We start from the raw sequence: 21,088 nt of genomic DNA on the forward strand, positions 1-21,088 counted from the left end.
AGATCAATGACGTTCATTCCTGAGAGAGATATTTATCTATAAAGTATTCTCTGACCTCCCCGCGACCCCACTGAGCCGCTCTTGTGGCGCCGTTTGATTGGCTGCCTGAACTGGGCCACAGCCAATAGGACGTTCCTCAGCTTGGCCCAGCGGAGACGTGCGCCCTGACTGGTGGAGGGCCACTTGCTCTCCAGCACTGCCTGAGGACAGAGAACATCCGATCACAACACCGATCACTTCTATCTGCGCCGGTGAAAAACGTACAATATGTCCCTTCGTCTGTTGTTCTGCAGTGTGAGTCTGACTTCAGTGTTTGGAGCCACAAAAATGACAAAAGGCCGTAAAACTCCCAGAGTTAAAAATACACACACATCAATAAATTATTAGTTAAATAATTGAAAGATAACTCCAGCGTTTGAAGACTTGGACCATAGTTTTGGATTCAAAATGACAAAAAGTGTTGGAACTGGTCCAGTAGATCACCTCAGCCAGCAGCCACCAAACGGGCTGCAATGGCTGCAACGTGATCCTTTGGGACAACTGCACCTGATCACAGTAGGTCCACTAAAAGAGCTTGTTTGATCCACTGACAGGCTCAGATTGTTATTCTAAGTGTGTGACAGCATCATGGAAAGGATCCCTACAGAGAAAGACCTGGAAGATCCTTTTGGTTTAACCACAAACAGCACACACACCAGACTACATTCACTAAAACAGGGATTTTAGAGAACAGAACACAGGAGCTGCTGCTCTGCCTCCATCAGTCAGTGTGTTTGTGTTATTGGTGTTTTAAAGGGTTCAGTTTGGATCCAGCACAGTATTTGTCTAACACACAATAACACAAACAAACTGAAACTGATTGAGGCAGCGGTAGTGTGACAACTCCTGTGTTCTGAGAGGTAAAATAAATCCCTGTTTTAGTGAATGTAGTCTGGTGTGTGTGCAGAGAGCGATATAACGGCTGTTTGTGGTTAAACCAAAAGGATCTTCCAGCCATCGTTATCAAAGGTGCAAAAAGAAAACAAAAAGCTTCATCCATTCTTATTTCACATTTTTCCTTATAAATGAATGATAAAATGAATAAGAAATGTCTTTTCAGATTTTTTTCTTTCAGTAGTTCACTTCATTCCCTTAGTTTTCTTATTTTTTGGATCTTGACATTAGTCGTTTATCTATTCACCATTTTCCCAAAGCAACATTTCCTCAGGCTTGTTTGATAACTCTGTGTGTGTGTGTGTGTGTGTGTGTGTGTGGACCTTGTTGTAGTATCCGTAGGTGATGGTGTTGGGTGTGATTCCAGCCTTCTTCATCTCCAGCAGGACTCGCACGGCGAGGACGGGCTGACCGTACTGACCACACAGCTGCATCAGGATCCTGTAGCACACCTGAGACAGACACACACACACACACACACACACACACACACACACACACACACACACACTTTAAACACGTATTCACTATTTCTGCTTCTACTAGACCAACTTTTACATTTTCGACATCAATCATAAACCCACACATTGAACCTGTACCTGAACATAAACCTGATCTTGGGCCTGTACCCTTACCTGAACCTGTACCCTTACCTGAACCTGTACCTGAACCTGAAACTGAACCTGGACCTGGACCTGGGCCTGAGCCTGAGCCTGAGCCTGAGCCTGAGCCTGAGCCTGAGCCTGGACCTGGACCTGGACCTGGACCTGGACCTGGACCTGGACCTGAGCCTGAGCCTGAGCCTAGACCTAGACCTGGAAATGAACATAGACCTGATCTTGGGCCTGTACCTGTACCTGTACCTGTACCTGAACCTGAACCCGAACCTGAGCCTGAGCCTGGACCTCTGGACCTGAACCTGGACCTCTGGACCTGAACAGAGACCTGATCTTTGGCCTGTACCTGTACCTGAACATAGACCTGTACCTGTACCTGAACATAGACCTGAACCTGGACCTCTGGACCTGAACCTGGACCTCTGGACCTGAACAGAGACCTGTACCAGGACCTGAACATAGACCTGATCTTGGGCCTGTACCTGGACCTGAACATAGACCTGTACCTGTACCTGTACCTGAACATAGACCTGTACCTGTACCTGAACACAGACCTGTACCTGGACCTGAACACAGACCTGTACCTGTACCTGAACATAGACCTGTACCTGTACCTATACCTGAACATAGACCTGTACCTGTACCTGAACACAGACCTGTACCTGGACCTGAACACAGACCTGTACCTGTACCTGAACATAGACCTGTACCTGTACCTATACCTGAACATAGACCTGTACCTGTACCTGAACACAGACCTGTACCTGGACCTGAACACAGACCTGTACCTGTACCTGAACATAGACCTGAACCTGTACCTGTACTCCATACACCTGTAACATTCAGGCCACCAATGACTCGCTCTGAAACCCCGGAGCTGAGAGAAGAAGAACTGGTCCTGGACGGCGCTAAAGTTTCCTGTTGTTCAGACACTAAAACGACACAAACACCCACAGCGTCGTCCCGGCGGCATTAACCTTTGACCCCGTCAGCGTCTCACCTCGTCCGGCAGCACCACCTTGCGGTTCTCCATGTGTTTGAGCACGTCGTAGGCCGCGTGCAGGGCGCGCACCTTAGCGGTCTCCGCCCGAACGAAGGTGGGCAGGTAGATGAACCAGAGGCCGTAGCAGTGGCCCAGCAGGCACTTGGACCACATGTCCGGCACCGCCGCGTACTTCTGGGCTCGCTTCTGGGCCAACTTGATCTCCTGGGGGGGCAGAAGACGTTACACCACGTCAGATACCGACAATGTGAATAGATAAACAAAACCCTAATATCTGAACTCCCAAACCCCCAAATCCCAGCGGGAGAGTTTCAGAGTTTCTCCTGCTGATCTTTCTGCTCAGGTTCAGCTGGTTTGGTCCTTAAACTGATGTTGGAGCTTCTAAACAGGCTGCGTTTCTTCTTCTGCTGCTGCTTTAAATGTGTTTCTAACGGGATCAAACAGGCCGCGTTTCTTCTTCTGCTGCTTTAAATGTGTTTCTAACGGGATCAAACAGGCCGCGTTTCTTCTTCTGCTGCTTTAAATGTGTTTCTAAACGGGATCCAACAGGCCGCGTTTCTTCTTCTGCTGCTTTAAATGTGTTTCTAACGGGATCAAACGGGCCGCGTTTCTTCTTCTGCTGCTTTAAATGTGTTTCTAACGGGATCAAACGGGCCGCGTTTCTTCTTCTGCTGCTTTAAATGTGTTTCTAACGGGATCAAACGGGCCGCGTTTCTTCTTCTGCTGCTTTAAATGTGTTTCTAACGGGATCAAACGGGCCGCGTTTCTTCTTCTGCTGCTTTAAATGTGTTTCTAACAGGATCAAACAGGCCGCGTTTCTTCTTCTGCTGCTTTAAATGTGTTTCTAACGGGATCAAACAGGCCGCGTCTGGCCTGGTGCCCCCCCCCATTAGAGAATAATATTGATGTGCTGCTGGAATATACCACTGACAGTCTGCACGGGGCTTTTATTTTGAAAACTGAGCTGATTCTGCTGGGATCTGCAGCGTTAACTAGAGCGGCTTCAGTAAAATAATTCTTCTTATTAATCTGTTCTGTGGTGGATGTTTTCACCCCAATCAGATTCACATCCACACCGTCTGTGGCTCCTCAATATTGGATGAGCAGTGAAATATTGATAATGACTCATTAAAATAAAATGACACACAGTAAGACTGTTAACACGCTCCTCCTCCGGTCTTCAGCCAAACTGGGGAAAACTGGGTCAGCCTCTAAAACCACTCAGCGGTTAAAGACGCACCCATCGGACCTTTTCTCTCCTGATACCTTTTATTCCTCATAAATTCTACTTTTTACTTGTTAGAAGTGTTACAGAGTCCCAGGATTTAATATTAGTTATAGTTAGTTATTATAGTTATCAGCACCCTCACTCATGGACCTGCTTACAGGCTAACTAAACACGTTAGATCATGAGTTGCAGGTCAGACATGGCTGCTGCCGTACCTGTTTGGTGCGCCGGGGGGCGGGGCTACTGGGGGCGCTGCCCTTAGCTGGGACCCGGAGCTGGTCCTGGGGCCGGTCGAAGAGCTCCGGCCTCAGCGTGGGGAACGTCTCATAACTATACAGCAGGAAGGAAAAATGTCATAAGCACACATATAAGCATGTGCTGTCGTGCTTTACCTGCAGTAGACGGACGCTAAGCAACGCACTGCTGTGGACGAGGGGCAACAGGATTTTAGCTTCCTTAAAAAAGGACCCGTTTAGGTATACAAAAAGAATATTTTCACCACTTTACATTGCCTCCAGACAGCCCTTTTCCAACAGGGAAAAGCCACCAGACTCCATTGGAAAAAACAGTAATTTTACCTTGCAGAGCACAGGAGCTGCTGGTCTGCTGCTGCCTCCATCAATTAGTTTCTTTGTGTTATTTTGTGACTTTGGCGTTTTGACGGGTTAGTTTGGATCCAACACAACATTTGCAAAAAACACAATAACACAAACAAAACGAACAGATCACGGCAGCAGCAGACCAGCAACTCCCATCTTCTGTGAGATAAAATCAATGCTTTTTTCTATGGAGTTTGGTGGCTTTGAAGGCTAAAAACTTCATACAGCTACACTTCAGATAGTCCGGACTGTCCCTTTAAGGCCTTCCTGTACCTGTAGAGGGCGGGGCACTCGGACCCGTCAGGCTCCTGCGGCTCTTCAGGCGGCATGATGAAGACCGTGTGCTCTCCGCTGTGAGTCTCGTCCAGGTCGACCAGCCTCACCTCCTCCGGCTTCTCCACGTCCACCTGGTGACAGGAACACCTGCGTCAGACAGCCGACGCCCTTTTTCTGGACTTCAACGGGCAAACTGAATATTCTGACGGTTGTTTTTCCAGGACAGAGTAGAGTAGAATAGACCATAATAAACTAGAAGAGACTAGACCAGAGCATAATACAATAGAACAGAGCGGACTAGAATAGAATAGAACGTAATAGAATAGAACAGACTAGACTGGACTAGACCAGACCAGGCCAGTCCAGACCAGACCAGACCAGACCAGACCAGACCAGACCAGACCAGACCAGACCAGTCCAGACTAGTCCAGACTAGTCCAGACCAGACCAGTCCAGACTAGTCCAGACCAGACCAGTCCAGACTAGTCCAGACTAGTCCAGACCAGACCAGTCCAGACCAGAGGAAAGTGAGTTCCAACCTTCTGGACGCACTCGTCGAAGAACTCCAGGCAGGCGTGTCGGTCGCTGACGAAGGAGCACTCCTCGATGAACTGAGTGAACATCTGAGTCTTCGTCAGCTGACCGTAAAACTTCTGCTGCGTCCGATCACGAGACTTCAGGAAGCCTGCGGGAGGAGGAGGAGGTGGAGGAGGGAGAGGAACAGGAGGAGGAGGAGGAGGAGGAGGAGGGAGAGGAACAGGAGGAGGAGGAGGAGGAGGAGGAGGGAGAGGAACAGGAGGAGGAGGAGGAGGAGGAGGGAGAGGAGGAGGGGGTGGAGGAGGAGAAGGCGAGGAAGAGGAGGTGGAGGAGGAAGAGGGGGAGGAGGAGGAAGAGGAGCAGAAGAGAGAGGGAGGATGAGGAGGAGGGAGAGGGAGAGGCAGAGGGAGAGGAGGTGGTGGTAGAGGAGGAAGAGGGGAGAGGTTTATGTGGTTTGTAAAGATTCTTCCTCTGTGGTTTAATTTGCTGTCTATTAATTCTCTAATCTGTTCGGTCCTGTTTCTGTTCACTTCTATACTGTATATTGTCTTTCATGTCCCGGACTATTGGTTATTGATTGATTATTTCTGACTGGCTTGGACGTCTGCGTTAAATCCTGCATATAAACCAAATGTCCTCTGGAACAGAAATAAACGTAGGTGTCTGTTAAATCTGGGAATATTTGAATGCAGTTTGGTGTAAACACTCACGTTCCATAGAGACTGAATGCTCCTTCGCCATCAGAACTGAATAGACACCAAATCGCATTAAAGAAACCGCAAAATCTAACTGTTGGCACCTTCCTGCTTCCAAGAGGAGGAACTTCTTTTTAGCTTCACCACCGTTCAGGTTCTAAGAAAAGCTAAATCAACGAGACTTTAGTCAGATCAATGTCATGACGATTTTTTCAGCTATCAGCAAGAAGTATTTGGTGTTTTTAACCGAAATCAAATCAATAATTAGTCGCTAGTCGACATGGTTGCATCCAACACCACAATATTCGACACCAGACTCTTGAAAGTCTTGAAATATGCTGCAGGATGCTCCGAATCGAATGAATTTGGACACTAGCGAATGGCGTCCCTGCTCACCCTGCAGGTGGAAGAGGGAGCTGCAGTCGGTGGTGGTGTCCGACGGCGCCTGGGTGATGGGCAGCAGGAAGGCTCGGTATCCCCGCAGCAGGCAGCTCATGAAGCGGAGGAACGCCTCCTGGATCTCCAGCTCCAGCTGCTTCTGGCTCCTGTAGATCTGGTCGTAGTCGGTCAACAGGAACTCCAGCGTCGCCTCCTCCAGGCCGGGAGTGCAAACTGCAGAGTGTGTTTTTGATTTGAATTAAATTACAATCAAAAAAAAATTTCTGTTCTGACAGGAAATAAGTCTGTATGACATTTATTTATTTATGAGGATGCTTGATACATTCAATATATCATAATCAAATAAAAATAAGTAAGAAAGAGAAAGGTGTTTTAAACCTGGGCTCTATTTTTACTTATCTTGTGTTTGAAATGACCCACTGGGTACTAAAAGTGTTAGAATTGGTCCAGTACTGCATCTGATCAAAGTACACACACCAGACTCCATTGACAAAAACAGTACTTTAATGTTGCACAGCAAGACAGTTGCTGGTCTACCGCTGCCTTGATCAGTTAGTTTGTTTGTGTCATTGTGTGACTTTTGTGTCTTAAAGGTTCAGTTAGTTCAGATCCAACACAAGATTTATGGAACGCATAATATTACCAACAAACTAACTGACTGAGACAGCGACTGACAAGCACCTCTTATGCTCAGTGTGAGGTAAAATCCCTGTTTTAGTGAATGTAGTCTGGTGTGTGTGCTGTTTGTGGTTAAACCAAAAGGATCTTCCAGGTCTCTCTCTGTAGGGATCCTTTCCATGATGCTGTCACACACTTAGAATAACACTCTGAGCCTGTCAGTGGATCAAACAAGCTCCTTTAGTGGACCTACAAGTCCCAGGACGTTCTCCTTTAACACAAACCATCCTGTTGTTACGAAACTTTCCCTACAGCTTTGTTTTCTTTTGCTGCGCCCACTGTCACTCACTCTGCTCCAGGATCTTGTGGAGGGTGGTGAGGGTGTTGAACAGAGTCTTGCCGGGCTTCCTGGGTAATGATCTCCACGACAGCGGCTTCTTGTCCTCTGACCTGAGACCAGAAATCAGCTTCTTATGGACTGACGGTCTTTAAAGGTCAAAAAGCCTGAGACCACATTCTAATTCAAATCTCTAATATTTTTATCTAAAAAGAGTTTGAGGATTCAAAGACATCTAAAAGACAAGAGATGTTATGGCAGTGTAAACTTTAGAGGAAATATTTAAGATTCGGCGCTATTTCTAACAGCAAATTTATGGCATCCACTAACTGAACTCTGAACAACTTAGAAGTTGTCAGTAGAACAAATTTCGCTTAAATTTGACTGCTAGAAGTCAGAATCTCAAACATTTCTTCTAAATTTCACATATAATAATATATAATATGATAATCAGAACATCTTTTCGGATTATTTCCAGGTTTACGAGACAGTTTATGAGAGATTCTCAATGTGGTCTCAGACTTTTGGATTCCACTGTATATACAAGAATAAAAGAAATATATAAAAAACATACAAATAAAGATAAATCTAAGACATAAGAGTATAAAAAGAAATAAAGATAAAGATGTAAAAGAAATAAAGTGTAACAGCAATAAAAACATAATCACATAAAAAAAGAAGCAAGTAAGAGTAAAGTTTATTGCTGTTGGATAACTATTTTCTTTTTTTGGAGCCTGCAATGGATGTAACGTGGTCCTTTGGTGCAACTGCACATGATCAAAGTACATATATCGCACTCTTCAAAGCCACCAGACTCCATTGACAAAAACAGTAATTTTACCTCACAGAATACAGAAGCTGCTGATCTGCTGCCGCTTTGATCTGTTAGTTTTGTTTGTGTTAATGTGTGTTACGCAAAGATTGCGTTGGATCCAAACTCAAACTTTAAAACACCAAAGTCACAAAATAACCCAAAGAAACTAACTGATGGAGGCAGCAGCAGACCAGCAGCTCCTGTGTTCTGCGAGGTAAAATCCCTGTTTTACTGAATGTAGTCTGGTGTGTGTGCAGAGAGCGATAGAACGGCTGTTTGTGGTTAAACCAAAAGGATCTTCCAGGTCTATCGTTTAGTTTGTTGGTGTTATATAACCCTAAAGATTTCTTGTAAATATCACATATCATAATGTCTTGTGTTCATTCAAACTCTGTGATTATTTCCAGGTTTATAAGACAATATTTGAGAAAAGAAAAAAAAAAAGCAAACATATAAAGACACACATATAAAGGAGGGAAGGAAATAAGGTGTAACAGCAATACAAGGTGTGAAAGTGTGTGAACGATCAGCGACCAGACGGACGGACTCACTGGAAGATGGTGTTGGTGTCCAGGTCGACACACACCACGTCGCTGGGGGGGTCGTACAGGTCGAAGTAGCTGGAGTGGACGCCCACGATGAAGGGCATCGGCGCCAGCAGCACGTCGGCCATCTGCAGCGGACACAGAGGGATGTAGGGACAGAGCCAGCGCAGGGGGAAGCTCATCTGGACCCACAGACAGACAGACAGACGGGTTATTACACAGACTTCATCGACCACACACTGCCAGCATCTGTGTGTGTGTGTGTGTGTGTGTGTGTGTGTGTGTGTGTGTGTGTGTGTGTGTCTTACGGAGACGAGGGCCTCGCTGACGGAGGTGAGGACGTCGGGGCGCAGCGAGTGCAGCAGCAGCTTGTGTTCGGTGAGGACGGCGAGCAGCAGCGTGCAGGCGTTCTCTGGACCGAGGTTCTGCAGCAGCTTCAGGAAGCTGGCACCGCTGTAACACACACACACACACACACACACTGTAGTAGTGGTACTGTAGTAGCACTGTAGTGTTGTACTAGTATAGTAGTAGTATTGTAGTACTGTAGTACTGTAGAGGTACTGTAGTACTGTAGAGGTACTGTAGTAAAGATTGATAGATAAAGATTGATAGTAATACTGTAGTAGTACTGTAGTAGTACTGTAGTGGTACTGTAGTGGTACTGTAATAGTACTGTAGTGGTACTGCAGTAGTACTGTGGTAGTACTGTAATGGTACTGTACTGGTACTGTAGTAGTACTGCAGTAGTACTGTAGTGGTACTGCAGTAGTACTGCAGTAGTACTGTGGTAGTACTGTAATGGTACTGTACTGGTACTGTAGTAGTACTGTACTGGTACTGTAGTAGTACTGCAGTAGTACTGGAGTGGTACTGCAGTAGTACTGTGGTAGTACTGTAATGGTACTGTACTGGTACTGTAGTAGTACTGTACTGGTACTGTAGTGGTACTGCAGTAGTACTGTGGTAGTACTGTAATGGTACTGTACTGGTACTGTAGTGGTACTGCAGTAGTACTGCGGTAGTACTGTAATGGTACTGTAGTAGTACTGCAGTATGCTGGCAGTAAACTGACCTGAGTGGGAGTGGAGAGGAGACCGGCTGGCAGAGCAGCAGGTTGTCATACGGAGAGAGCTGCAAGATAAAAACAACGTCTCACACAAACATACACACAATGAAGTCATTTTCGGCTATTTTAAATGTATTATCATTAATTCTGTCATAAATTTATCTCTCTGGAAGGTGAATGTAAAGCGAACAGGCGTGGCCACGGGGAGCGTCACGAGCTGTCAGACAGGTTTTATCCAAACCGCTTCTCAGGCAGCAGAAGAGCGAGAAAACGCCTGCTGTCTGTTGATCTGAACCTGGAAGAGCCGCTGAACGATTAAAGGGACAGTTCAGATTATTTGAAGTGGGGCTGAATGAGCTCCTTCTCCATAGCCAGCGTGTTGCCTACAGTAGATGGCAGTCGGCACGTCCACAGTTTAAAGAATACGCTAGATTTAGAATATTTTACATTACTATCTATGCTCTCTTCCAAACCACCAGACTCCATTGAAAAAAAGACTAATTTTACCTTGCAGAACAGAGGAGTTGCTGCTCTACTGCTGCCTTGATTGGTTTAATTTGTCTTTATTTTTGTGTGACTTTGTTGTTTTAAAGGGCTAATTTGGACTCAGACTAACATAATAAGACATCAGAGTTGCACCAACCAGTCCATCACCTCCCATGTTCTGTGAGATAAAACCACCTTTTTTTCCAATGGAGTCTGGTGATATAACAGCTTCAGTTCTGTGCTAGCGTCTGTACTGGGACTCCTGCCTGCTTCTCCAAACTGGGGATGTGCCGGCCGCCATCTGCTGTACGTAAAACCCTGACTATGACCTAACACACCCACACTGCAAATAATCCAAACTGTCCCTTTGACTGGTAGTTTGTCTGATGTGTTCCCTTGTGGATCTGTCTATAACCCGATCGTCCGTCTTTCACTGATGGATTCACTAGTTGTAAAGCTGAAGCTGGTGAGTGAAAAGTTTCTTAAAAATCCAGGAATCTGTGGCTCAAGTTGGCTTGTTATAAGAACAACATTTGGAGTGAATATTTGCACAATAATTAGTTCAATAATTAGAAAATCGACCCAATCAGCTGGCAGCTGTGCTGCGATAGAAGCTTTCATTCATCCGAGTGAAATCAAATCTGAACCCAACAGATCATCAGTGAAATGTTTCTGATTCAGAAGAATTCTGCCAAGAAATCTGCCCATTAATTGGAAACGATCAATTGGAGGACTGCTTCTGATTGGGCAACAGTTACCCAGTTCAGGCCGCGACCAGATCAGCGCCTACATCCTGTTGAGGAAGGAAGTGAATGATTAACATCACATGATAAGACTCTGCTTTATAAACCTGTGATTTAATGTGTTTAACATATACTTTTCAATTACTTCATTTGAAAATTAATTTAGGAGAAACTAAGGAACTTTCTCACATTAAAATCTAAATCAATCTGCTCCCACACAGAACCTAGACTGCTGTCATTAACAGATATCTCCAGTATTTTTAAACCTGGGGCCTATTTTTAAATATTTTGGTGTCTAAATGACTCGTATGTACAAAAAGTTTTGGTATTGATGCAGTACAACTGGCTGCAGTGGCTGCACGGTGATCCTTTATAGACATTACATCGCTCTCCTCAAAGCCACCAGACTCCATTGACAAAAACAGTAATTTTACCTCATCAAACACCTTATGAGACTTTGGTGTTTTAAAGAGTTTGTTCGAATTTGAAGAGATGGGTCTTAACTCTTAACTCCTTGAAACACCAAAGTCACACACTAACACACACAAACCAACCGATCGAGACAGTAGCAGACCTGCAGCTCCTGCGCTCTGTGTGAGGTAAAAACAGTGTTTTTGTGAATGGAGTCTGGTGTGTTTGCAGAGAGCGCTATAACGGCTGTTTGTGGATGCAGCCATTGCGACATTGTGTTGATTGGATTTAATGGACTAATTACAGATTCAAATATAGTGTTTTGGTTTAGCACTTTTATTTACTATTGTATTACTGATTTTATCTCTTCATCTCTGGTTCAAATAATTATATATGATAACAATAAAACCCCTTTTTCTCAGCATATTTGGGCATATTTCTCAGACACAGTTTTGTCTAAAGTTTCATGTTATCAAACCCGAGTCACATATTGTCTCTGAGGACCTGAAGAGGACCAGACTGCCCATGCTGCCAGCTTGAGTCACAGTCTGTACCTGAACGAGGATGCGAGGCCGCTGGGGGGAAGGAAACGGGACGTTGTGCATGAAGCTGGAGATGTGTCTGCAAAGAGAGGGAGGAAAAAAAAACACACCAATCAGTACAAATAACATCACGTTTAAATCACAGTCATGGTTTATTACAAAGGAATCTGGTTATATTTGATAACCACCTTCTCTCAGAGGTTATTTATCAGGATGGGAGAAGCTTTAAATTTCATTTGACACCGTCTGGAGACTCAAATGAAGAAAACGCACTGATGAAAATATTCATGCAAACAATTATTTATATTCCCCCTAAGTATATTGTAACTGTACATTTTTTTAAATATCTCCTCCCGTCTCCCCATCGTGGGACGAATAAAGGAAGCTCATGTTAACGGCGTCTTTCAGCTGATAAATAAGTCATCAATAAACAGATCTGAAGCTGAGGCTGCACAAAAGTCATTTTGAGCACTGACTTTTCGAGCGGCAGGACGTGGGGTCCGGAGATGGAGTATCTGTAGACGAAGGTGAGAAACTTCTGGAAGACGGTGAAGAAGGGCCAGTGGGAGAGGACACAGATGCTCTTCTTCACCTGCAGGCTGCGGTTGGTGATCGGCCGCCGGTCGACCACGCTGAGCAGCCCGAGCCTCACGCTCTGCCGCTCCGACAGCAGCTCCCTGGGGAACGACTCGTAGAACTGGATGGCTGCTCCGTAAACCTGCAGGGAGGGCGACGGGGGGAGGTAGTGATTGAAAGAGGAAGAAACTTCTAAGCTTTAAAGGAGAACTCCAATTCTTTTAAACCTATCTGCTCATATCCTGGTGTGTGAGTGACTGGTAGGTGGTAAAAGTGTTGGAACTGGTCCAGTAGATCACCTCAGCCAGCAGCCACCAAACGGGCTGCAATGGCTGCAACGTGATCCTTTGGGACAACTGCACCTGATCACAGTAGGTCCACTAAAAGAGCTTGTTTGATCCACTGACAGGCTCAGAGTGTTATTCTAAGTGTGTGACAGCATCATGGAAAGGATCCCTACAGAGAGAGACCTGGAAGATCCTTTTGGTTTAACCACAAACAGCACACACACCAGACTACATTCACTAAAACAGGTATTTTAGAGAACAGAACACAGGAGCTGCTGGTCAATCGCTGTCTCAACCAGTTAGTTTGTTTGTAATATTATGGGTTCCATAAATATTGTGTTGGATCTTAACTAACCCTTTAAAACACAAAAGTCAGACAATAACACAAACAAACTAAGCGATGGAGGCAGCAGCAGACCAGCAGCTCCTGTGTCCTGTTCTCTAAAATCCCTGTTTTAGTGAATGTAGTCTGGTGTGTGTGCAGAGAGCGATAGAACGGCTGTTTGTGGTTAAACCAAAAGGATCGTTTAGTATCTATTGGTCATTTTGAACCCAAAATATATAAAAGTAAGTAGTTTTTTGTCATCACTGATGAGAAATGCAGATGAAAACCATGTGATGTGGTTGAATGCACCAGAACAGCACATGTCACTGCCAACAGTGACTTCCCAAACTTCCCTTTTTGAATATCCATTTATATAAATGTTAACCAATAATTAACCAACTACATATTTGTATGGTACACTATGTTTATCAAGCTTCTCTTCTGCCCCTCACTTTCAGGGATGCACAGTTTTCCATGTGAACTGGGTCTTTAGTTGAAGACATCCAGGATTGATGCAGTAAATACACACAAACTAGACTTTTTTATGTTACATGATTATAACCTTCTATTCAGGATGTTTATGGTTATTTTTAAGAAGGAGTGTGTGTGTGTGTGTGTGTGTGTGTGTGAGCTGACCTTGTCCCCGGAGGCGGAGGTGAGGACGAAGGTGGAGAAGACAGGGAGCTGGTACTTGGTGTTTAGAGGCCAGCTCTCCACGGTGACGCCCATCGGCAGGCAGAAGACCGGCACCGACTCCGGCAGAGGAAACGCCTCCAGGTCCTCCTCTGGGTACCGGCTGATCAGACCTGCAGCACACAGACGTTAAATATATATAAGACCAGAAGCTTGTTTCGTCTCCAAACATTCACATGGTTCACAGTCTTAGTCTTGTGAGCATCACCTGAACCTCACCGAAAGTCCACTGGTCAAAAGTGAGTTTTAAGAAACTTAAATTAAATATTTATACATTATGAAGAGGATCATTACAGCAACAGACCTGTAAGGTCCTTTTCGTTTAACAAGCTGTTATATCACTTTCTTCAAAGTTGCCAGACTCCATTGACAAAAACAGGAATTTTAAAACACAGAAAACAAAAGTTGCTGGTCCACTGCAGCCTGGATCACTTAATTTGTTTGTGTTATTACGTGTTATGCTAATACTTAGTTGGATCCAAACTAGCCCTGGAAAACCCCCAAAGTCACACATTAACACAAACAAACTAACTGATCAAAGCAGCAGTAGACCAGTAACTCCCATGTGCTGGGAGCTAAAATCCCTGTTTTAGTGAATGTAGTCTGGTGTGTGTGCTGTTTGTGGTTAAACCAAAAGGATCTTCCAGGTCTCTCTCTGTAGGGATCCTTTCCATGATGCTGTCACACACTTAGAATAACACTCTGAGCCTGTCAGTGGATCAAACAAGCTCTTTTAGTGGACCTACTGTGATCAGGTGCAGTTGTCCCAAAGGATCACGTTGCAGCCATTGCAGCCCGTTTGGTGGCTGCTGGCTGAGGTGATCTACTGGACCAGTTCCAACACTTTTAGTGCTTATAAGTCATTTAAGCATCAAAATATGTAAAAAAAAAAATAATAATAAGGTCCAGGTTTTGAAATACAGACTAAGAAACTCAAATAAATGTCCTTGTAGGTAACTTCCAGTATCTCTAACCTCTCTAGTGTTAACTTTGTGCTCACCATCTTGTTTACATTTACTCATCTACTAACACACGACCACAACAACGATGATGGCTGCTTATTTGTGTCACCAGTGTGAGGAGCAGAAGGTGACGGATACTCACTGGCCTTGTAGACCAGGGCGTTAGCTTTAGCCACAGCTCTCTTGTAGCACACATACAGAGCCGGACCCCACTGGAGACAAAGACAAACACACCAAGTCCACCGTTTAAAAACAAGCTAAATTATTTTAAAAAAGTTATTAATATTTGGTGACTCAGGCTTTTTACATTTAATTTTCAAAGAATAACATACATAAATCAACATTTCTGTAAACACACCAATATTAGCTTAGCTAGCTGAATATATTATTATAATTATTTCTTATTTCTCCATTAATCTTCAGCAGTTTTGTCACTTCAATCTCTTTCCAGAAAGACTTTTATTGTGAAACACCTGCAGGAAGTGTTGAGATTAATTTACCGCAGCCCCCCGGTACTCACCATGCCAGTGTTGAGGTTCTTGTCGACGCGGCAGAAGGTGTGCGGGGCGACCTCTCCTTTGCTGGGCAGCAGCAGGGCGATGTCGGTGACGCCCAGCGTGTGGAGGCCCTGCGAGTCCAGAGCCCGGCGGTACGTCAGGAACACCCGGTGAGCCGTCGGGGCGCCGCCGGAGCTGAGGCTGGCCGAGCGGCTGTAGGGCGTCGTCTCGATGACGTACCAGCTCTGCTTCAGCTGCTCCTTCCCCTCATACAGAACCCTGCAGAGACCATCGGATGCTCAGACCTCCGGCACATTTTCATGGATAAAATTTCATAACTTTTCCAGGATGTTTCCAGGACGTGTAACCTTAACTCTTCACCTGTAACCCCGGTCTACTTAGGGAAACTACACCGCTGATCCTGGGTCTGAAGGCTTTCAGCCCAGTCTGGTTTTGAATTTCACACGACCACAGATTTGGAGAGAATAGGAAAAATATATATATTGATGAAGGTTCAGGTGCATTTCTCTGTTTCCCCTCAGTCCTCCGGGCTTTTCCTTAGAACAAAAGTTAGCTTTACAACTCAAAAGTTCCAGCTCAAATATGTCAAACTAAATCGAGAAACAAATAAAAAGGTACCAAGATGTGTAAATTATACAAGAAATTAAACGGATAAATTGGTTTATTGTCATTAATCTGTGGTTGAAGGGTCTTTAACCCTTTAAAACCTCGGCCTCAAAATGGACTTTTTTTGCTTAGTTTGACTCTAAAAGGGTCAGAAAACGTCCTGTGAGTGAGTGCTTTTTCCAGAAAACCTGGAACTTTCAATATCTGGTAGTTATTTATGATTTACTGTGTGTTATAAGAGTGTAATAACAGTTTAAAATGAAGAAACACACAAAAATGGAATTTGATTTTAGAGTTTCAGTGGGAAGAAAACAATGCAATTGAGCACGAATAACAGATTTTGCAAGTTAAAGCTGAAATTTGAAAAGTATAAAACTATTTACAATAAAACACCATATGGACTGTAAAGAGCAACGTCTCAGCTTTCAGAAAGTGTTGGATTTTTTTCAATGGTGCAAACTGTGACGTGATTACTATAAAATAAAGTAATAATGTGTCTAAACAGCAGTTTCAGTCAATTGGGCCCAAAAAAAAACTGAAGTTGAATCTTTGTTCCCTAAAGTCCTCTAACTAATTCCTCTAATGTGGTTCCTACCAGAGCCTCCATTGGTGTTTCTGCTTATTGTCCTCACTGTGGCCTCCATTGACCTCCACTACACACTGACACACTGACTAACTAGCACACACACTATAGACCTCCACTACACACTAACACACTGACTAACTAGCACACACACTATAGACCTCCACTACACACTGACACACTGACTAACTAGCACACACACACTATAGACCTCCACTACACACTGACACACTGACTAACTAGCACACACACACTATAGACCTCCACTACACACTGACACACTGACTAACTAGCACACACACACTATAGACCTCCACTACACACTGACACACTGACTAACTAGCACACACACACTATAGACCTCCACTACACACTGACACACTGACTAACTAGCACACACACACTATAGACCTCCACTACACACTAACACACTGACTAACTAGCACACACACACACACACACACACTATAGACCTCCACTACACACTGACACACTGACTAACTAGCACACACACACACACACACACTATAGACCTCCACTACACACTGACACACTGACTAACTAGCGCACACACACACACACACACACACACACACTATAGACCTCCACTACACACTGACTAACTAGCACACACACACTATAGACCTCCACTACACACTAACACACTGACTAACTAGCACACACACACTATAGACCTCCACTACACACTGACACACTGACTAACTAACACACACACACACACTATAGACCTCCACTACACACTGACACACTGACTAACTAGCACACACACACACACTATAGACCTCCACTACACACTGACACACTGACTAACTAGCACACACACACTATAGACCTCCACTACACACTAACACACTGACTAACTAACACACACACACACACTATAGACCTCCACTACACACTGACACACTGACTAACTAGCACACACACACTATAGACCTCCACTACACACTGACACACTGACTAACTAGCACACACACACTATAGACCTCCACTACACACTGACACACTGACTAACTAGCACACACACACACTATAGACCTCCACTACACACTGACACACTGACTAACTAGCACACACACACACTATAGACCTCCACTACACACTAACACACTGACTAACTAGCACACACACACTATAGACCTCCACTACACACTAACACACTGACTAACTAGCACACACACACACTATAGACCTCCACTACACACTGACACACTGACTAACTAGCACACACACACTATAGACCTCCACTAACTTTAACTCGTGTCCAGAAGGTGCTACACGAATAAACCCGCCTTGACTCGTACTTTAATAACCTACTTGGAAGTCTGAACTTCCTGCAGCCAAACTTTGGAGCCTACAGTCTGTTATAGTTTGTTTTAAATCAGTTTAAGCAGGAAGATGCTAACATGCTAACAGCACCTCCTGCAGGGGGCGCTGTTAGCATGACTTTCCTTCCCACTGATCTGACGGCGCACTGCACTTGCTGCCTTGCGTCTCTCCAATCACTGATATGTAACGCTTGTTGTAATTCGTAAACCCCAATACAAAAAAGAGAGGAGAACAAAGAGCTCTGGTGTCATCACGTGGCGGCAGCTACCAGAATGGGCTGAGAGCTGACAGGAAGTGGCTCGGTGCATCTCTAATCTGAAACATCGTCTTCCTCAGACAGTGGCAGTCACGTCTCTGTGTCTGACCCTCTCAGGACCCCCGTGGGATGATCCCAAACATCAGCCTCACACAATCAGACTCCATCTTATATCTGAGAAGACTCCTCCCTGCGTCCCTGCCTGCTCTGTGCCTGCCGGCTGATGGAAAAAGATGTAATCTGATGTCTAATTCAAGAGGATTTTCCTCATTACGTCCCTGTAATCCACAGTAATTAAACTGTTCGACGTGGAAGAGGCGACAGAGAGGAGTCTGTGCGGCGCTGATGAGAGTCCAGATCACGACACGTCTGCCCACCACCGCGTTACATAATCCTCCCGGTTACATAAGCCTCAATATGCGCCGTCCGCTTCACCCGGCAGAAACGTTTACATCCCGACGTGCAGGCCCCCGTAGTTACAGCGTTGCCATGGAAACGTGAGGAAAAGCCGACACAAAAAGGATGGTTTTGATGTTCTTCTTAAAACCCCTTTTTTTCCCTCATTGTGTCTCTTTACTCGTCTTTTAGCTTCATCTTTTGACTTTCTTGCTTTTATTCTTTTATTTGCACGTATTTCTATTTGCACTGTGATGTCGTCCATCTCCTCCAGCTCCTTTTAAATTCATTTCAATCCTTGCTTTTGTCTGGCTTCACTGTTCTGATGTTATACCGCTCTTTCTTTTTATATTCCCCTTATGTATATCATTTCTGTTTTTATACCATCATTCTTCATTGTAAATGACTAATAAAGGAATATTTTTTTTTTTTTGCTTTGTCTGTCAAAGCACTTTGTTTTTAATGGTGCTCCACAAATTAAACTATTATTATTACTATTATTCATTTTGACTAATATGAGCTTTGATGATCGGTTAGTTTTTGAAGAATATTTCACCAACGAAGCTCAGTGATTTCATTGGCAGCTCATATTTCAGGTTTCAGTCTCCCAGGAGTCGGTGCTACTCGCTTAAACATCCACGTGGATTTGGTGGATGTAGCAGCTAGATGGAAAAACTATGTTTTGCAGCAGATATCTGACCTCCAACCAGACGGAGCCAGCGAGCCGCTTCAGTGTTTGGGAAATCCCTCCATCTCTAGAAAGCATCAGCTCGGCTCGGCTGCCGCCTCAGCAGGGGCTAGTTATCATCTGTGTTGCTAGGGGCGTTACTAGGGGCCGGGAACACGCTGCCTAGCTCACCTCTGCATGGTGTCCTGTTCCTGCTGTGGCTAGCATGTCACTGAAATAAAAGAGGGGATTCTGTCCATAGAAACACTACAGGGCTTTTACTTTGAAAGGGTAAAAGGAAGTGTTCATTTAAAGAACATTTATTTTTCCCATGGAAGTGACACGTTCTGTAAAACTAGAGCACTAGACAAGATCTCATTACGTAGCGGTCCAGTTAATAACTAGCTTCCAGTTATTAGTCAGAGCCCCATGTGCTTCCTTGCTAACAGCTAACTGCCCCACAACATGCACACGTTTTAATTCTCTTATCTTTTTGGTGACTGTTGTATCTATTAACCCAGAAGAGTCCCTTTACAGCTTTTATCCCTGAATTTAACTCCAGAAGTCCCTCAGTGACAGATACTGAACTTCCTGGTGCAGTCATGTGACCATTTCCAAGATGGCGGTCTGCCTGATGAACACCTGCGACACAACCAGCTGATTTTAAACAGCTTGATTTTGTTGTTAAAAGGTGAGTTTCAGACAGTTTCACAGCTCTAATCCTGCCCTAGATTATATTCACCTGTCCTGACTGGATTTTAGGAAAAAGTTCAGTTCAGAAATGAGCTCCTTGTGCCCCATTTAGTCCGTTTTACATCCCCCATAATTCTACTTAAAGGAGAAAAGGGTTAATATGGCTAAACTATAATAAGGCCCATATTAGTGCGACGCGCTCTCCCTCGGCCTCCCTGACGTGTTCGATTTCACTGAGGACAAAGTAATGACATCTGGAGCCCAAAGTGACTCTGCAGCCAGCGAGGGGCAGATTATTCTCGGAGCGTCACATCATCGCTACAGCAGCAGCCAAAGTTAAAGTGCAGCGTCAGAGACGGATACTGAGGCTCCAGTGTCTGTGAGTCCAGTCCTGCACAAATGTCTGCAGAGCCGCTGGTTTGGACAGAAGATGTGAGAGGTTCAAACAATACTAATACAGAGAGCTGTCAGAACATGTTCGTTTGTTGTCAAACACAAAATACCAAAATCATTTAAGGGTTATTTCAGTATTTTTAGACCTTGAATCAAATGTTTTTTTGTGTTGTTGTGTGTAACAAGAATGATTTTTGGATCTGAATTAAGTCACACAACAACAAAAACTGATTGAGGCAGCAATAGACCAGCAGTTTATTTCCAATCGAGGGTGGTGGATTTGAAGAGAGCCATATAATGTTATGTTTGGTTAAACAAAAAGGTACAAAAGTGTTGGAATTGGTCCAGACGATTGCGTCAGCCATACGTGATCCTTTGGGACAACTGCACCTGATCACAGTAGGTCCACTGAAAGAGCTTGTTTGATCCACTGACAGGCTCAGAGTGTTATTCTAAGTGTGTGACAGCATCATGGAAAGGATCCCTACAGAGAGAGACCTGGAAGATCCTTTTGGTTTAACCACAAACAGCACACACACCAGACTACATTCACTAAAACAGGGATTTTAGAGAACAGGACACAGGAGCTGCTGCTCTGCTGCTGCCTCCATCATGTGTTATTGTGTGACTTTGATGTTTTAAAGGGTCAGTTTGGATCCAACACAGTAAACAAACCCACTGATTGAGCCAGTGGTAAACCAGCAGCTCCTGTGTTCTGCTAAGTAAAATCCCTGTTTTAGTGAATGTAGTCTGGCGTGTGTGCAGATAGCGATATAACGGCTGTTTGTGGTTAAAATCACGTTGCAGCCATTGCAGCCCGTTTGGTGTCTGCTGGCTGAGGTGATCTACTGGACCAGTTCCAACACTTTTACTACCTACCAGTCATCCAGACACCAGGATGAGGACAAATAGGGCCTTTTTCTGCTTTTCC

The 21,088-nt window shown here is 44.6% G+C and overlaps 1 protein-coding gene across 2 annotated transcripts in view; it reads right to left on the bottom strand.

Moving 5' to 3' along the window:
* dennd4b (DENN/MADD domain containing 4B) overlaps positions 1 to 21,088 on the bottom strand; it is a 50,901-nt gene that overhangs the window by 11,478 nt on the left and 18,335 nt on the right. For both annotated transcript variants that reach the window (XM_070836022.1, XM_070836023.1), the window contains exons 3-18: positions 15,216 to 15,471; positions 14,838 to 14,907; positions 13,677 to 13,846; positions 12,329 to 12,570; positions 11,865 to 11,931; positions 9,677 to 9,735; positions 8,910 to 9,054; positions 8,608 to 8,783; positions 7,255 to 7,355; positions 6,285 to 6,500; positions 5,196 to 5,341; positions 4,654 to 4,787; positions 3,997 to 4,111; positions 2,551 to 2,757; positions 1,257 to 1,385; positions 56 to 200 (exon numbers count right to left, since the gene is read on the bottom strand). In XM_070836022.1, coding sequence (XP_070692123.1) covers positions 56 to 200; positions 1,257 to 1,385; positions 2,551 to 2,757; positions 3,997 to 4,111; positions 4,654 to 4,787; positions 5,196 to 5,341; positions 6,285 to 6,500; positions 7,255 to 7,355; positions 8,608 to 8,783; positions 8,910 to 9,054; positions 9,677 to 9,735; positions 11,865 to 11,931; positions 12,329 to 12,570; positions 13,677 to 13,846; positions 14,838 to 14,907; positions 15,216 to 15,471 — 2,378 coding nt within the window. The remainder of the gene's footprint in view (positions 1 to 55; positions 201 to 1,256; positions 1,386 to 2,550; positions 2,758 to 3,996; positions 4,112 to 4,653; positions 4,788 to 5,195; positions 5,342 to 6,284; positions 6,501 to 7,254; positions 7,356 to 8,607; positions 8,784 to 8,909; positions 9,055 to 9,676; positions 9,736 to 11,864; positions 11,932 to 12,328; positions 12,571 to 13,676; positions 13,847 to 14,837; positions 14,908 to 15,215; positions 15,472 to 21,088) is intronic.

Source organism: Pempheris klunzingeri, chromosome 8, assembly GCF_042242105.1.
Source record: "Pempheris klunzingeri isolate RE-2024b chromosome 8, fPemKlu1.hap1, whole genome shotgun sequence".
Taxonomy (NCBI): Eukaryota; Metazoa; Chordata; class Actinopteri; order Acropomatiformes; family Pempheridae; genus Pempheris; species Pempheris klunzingeri.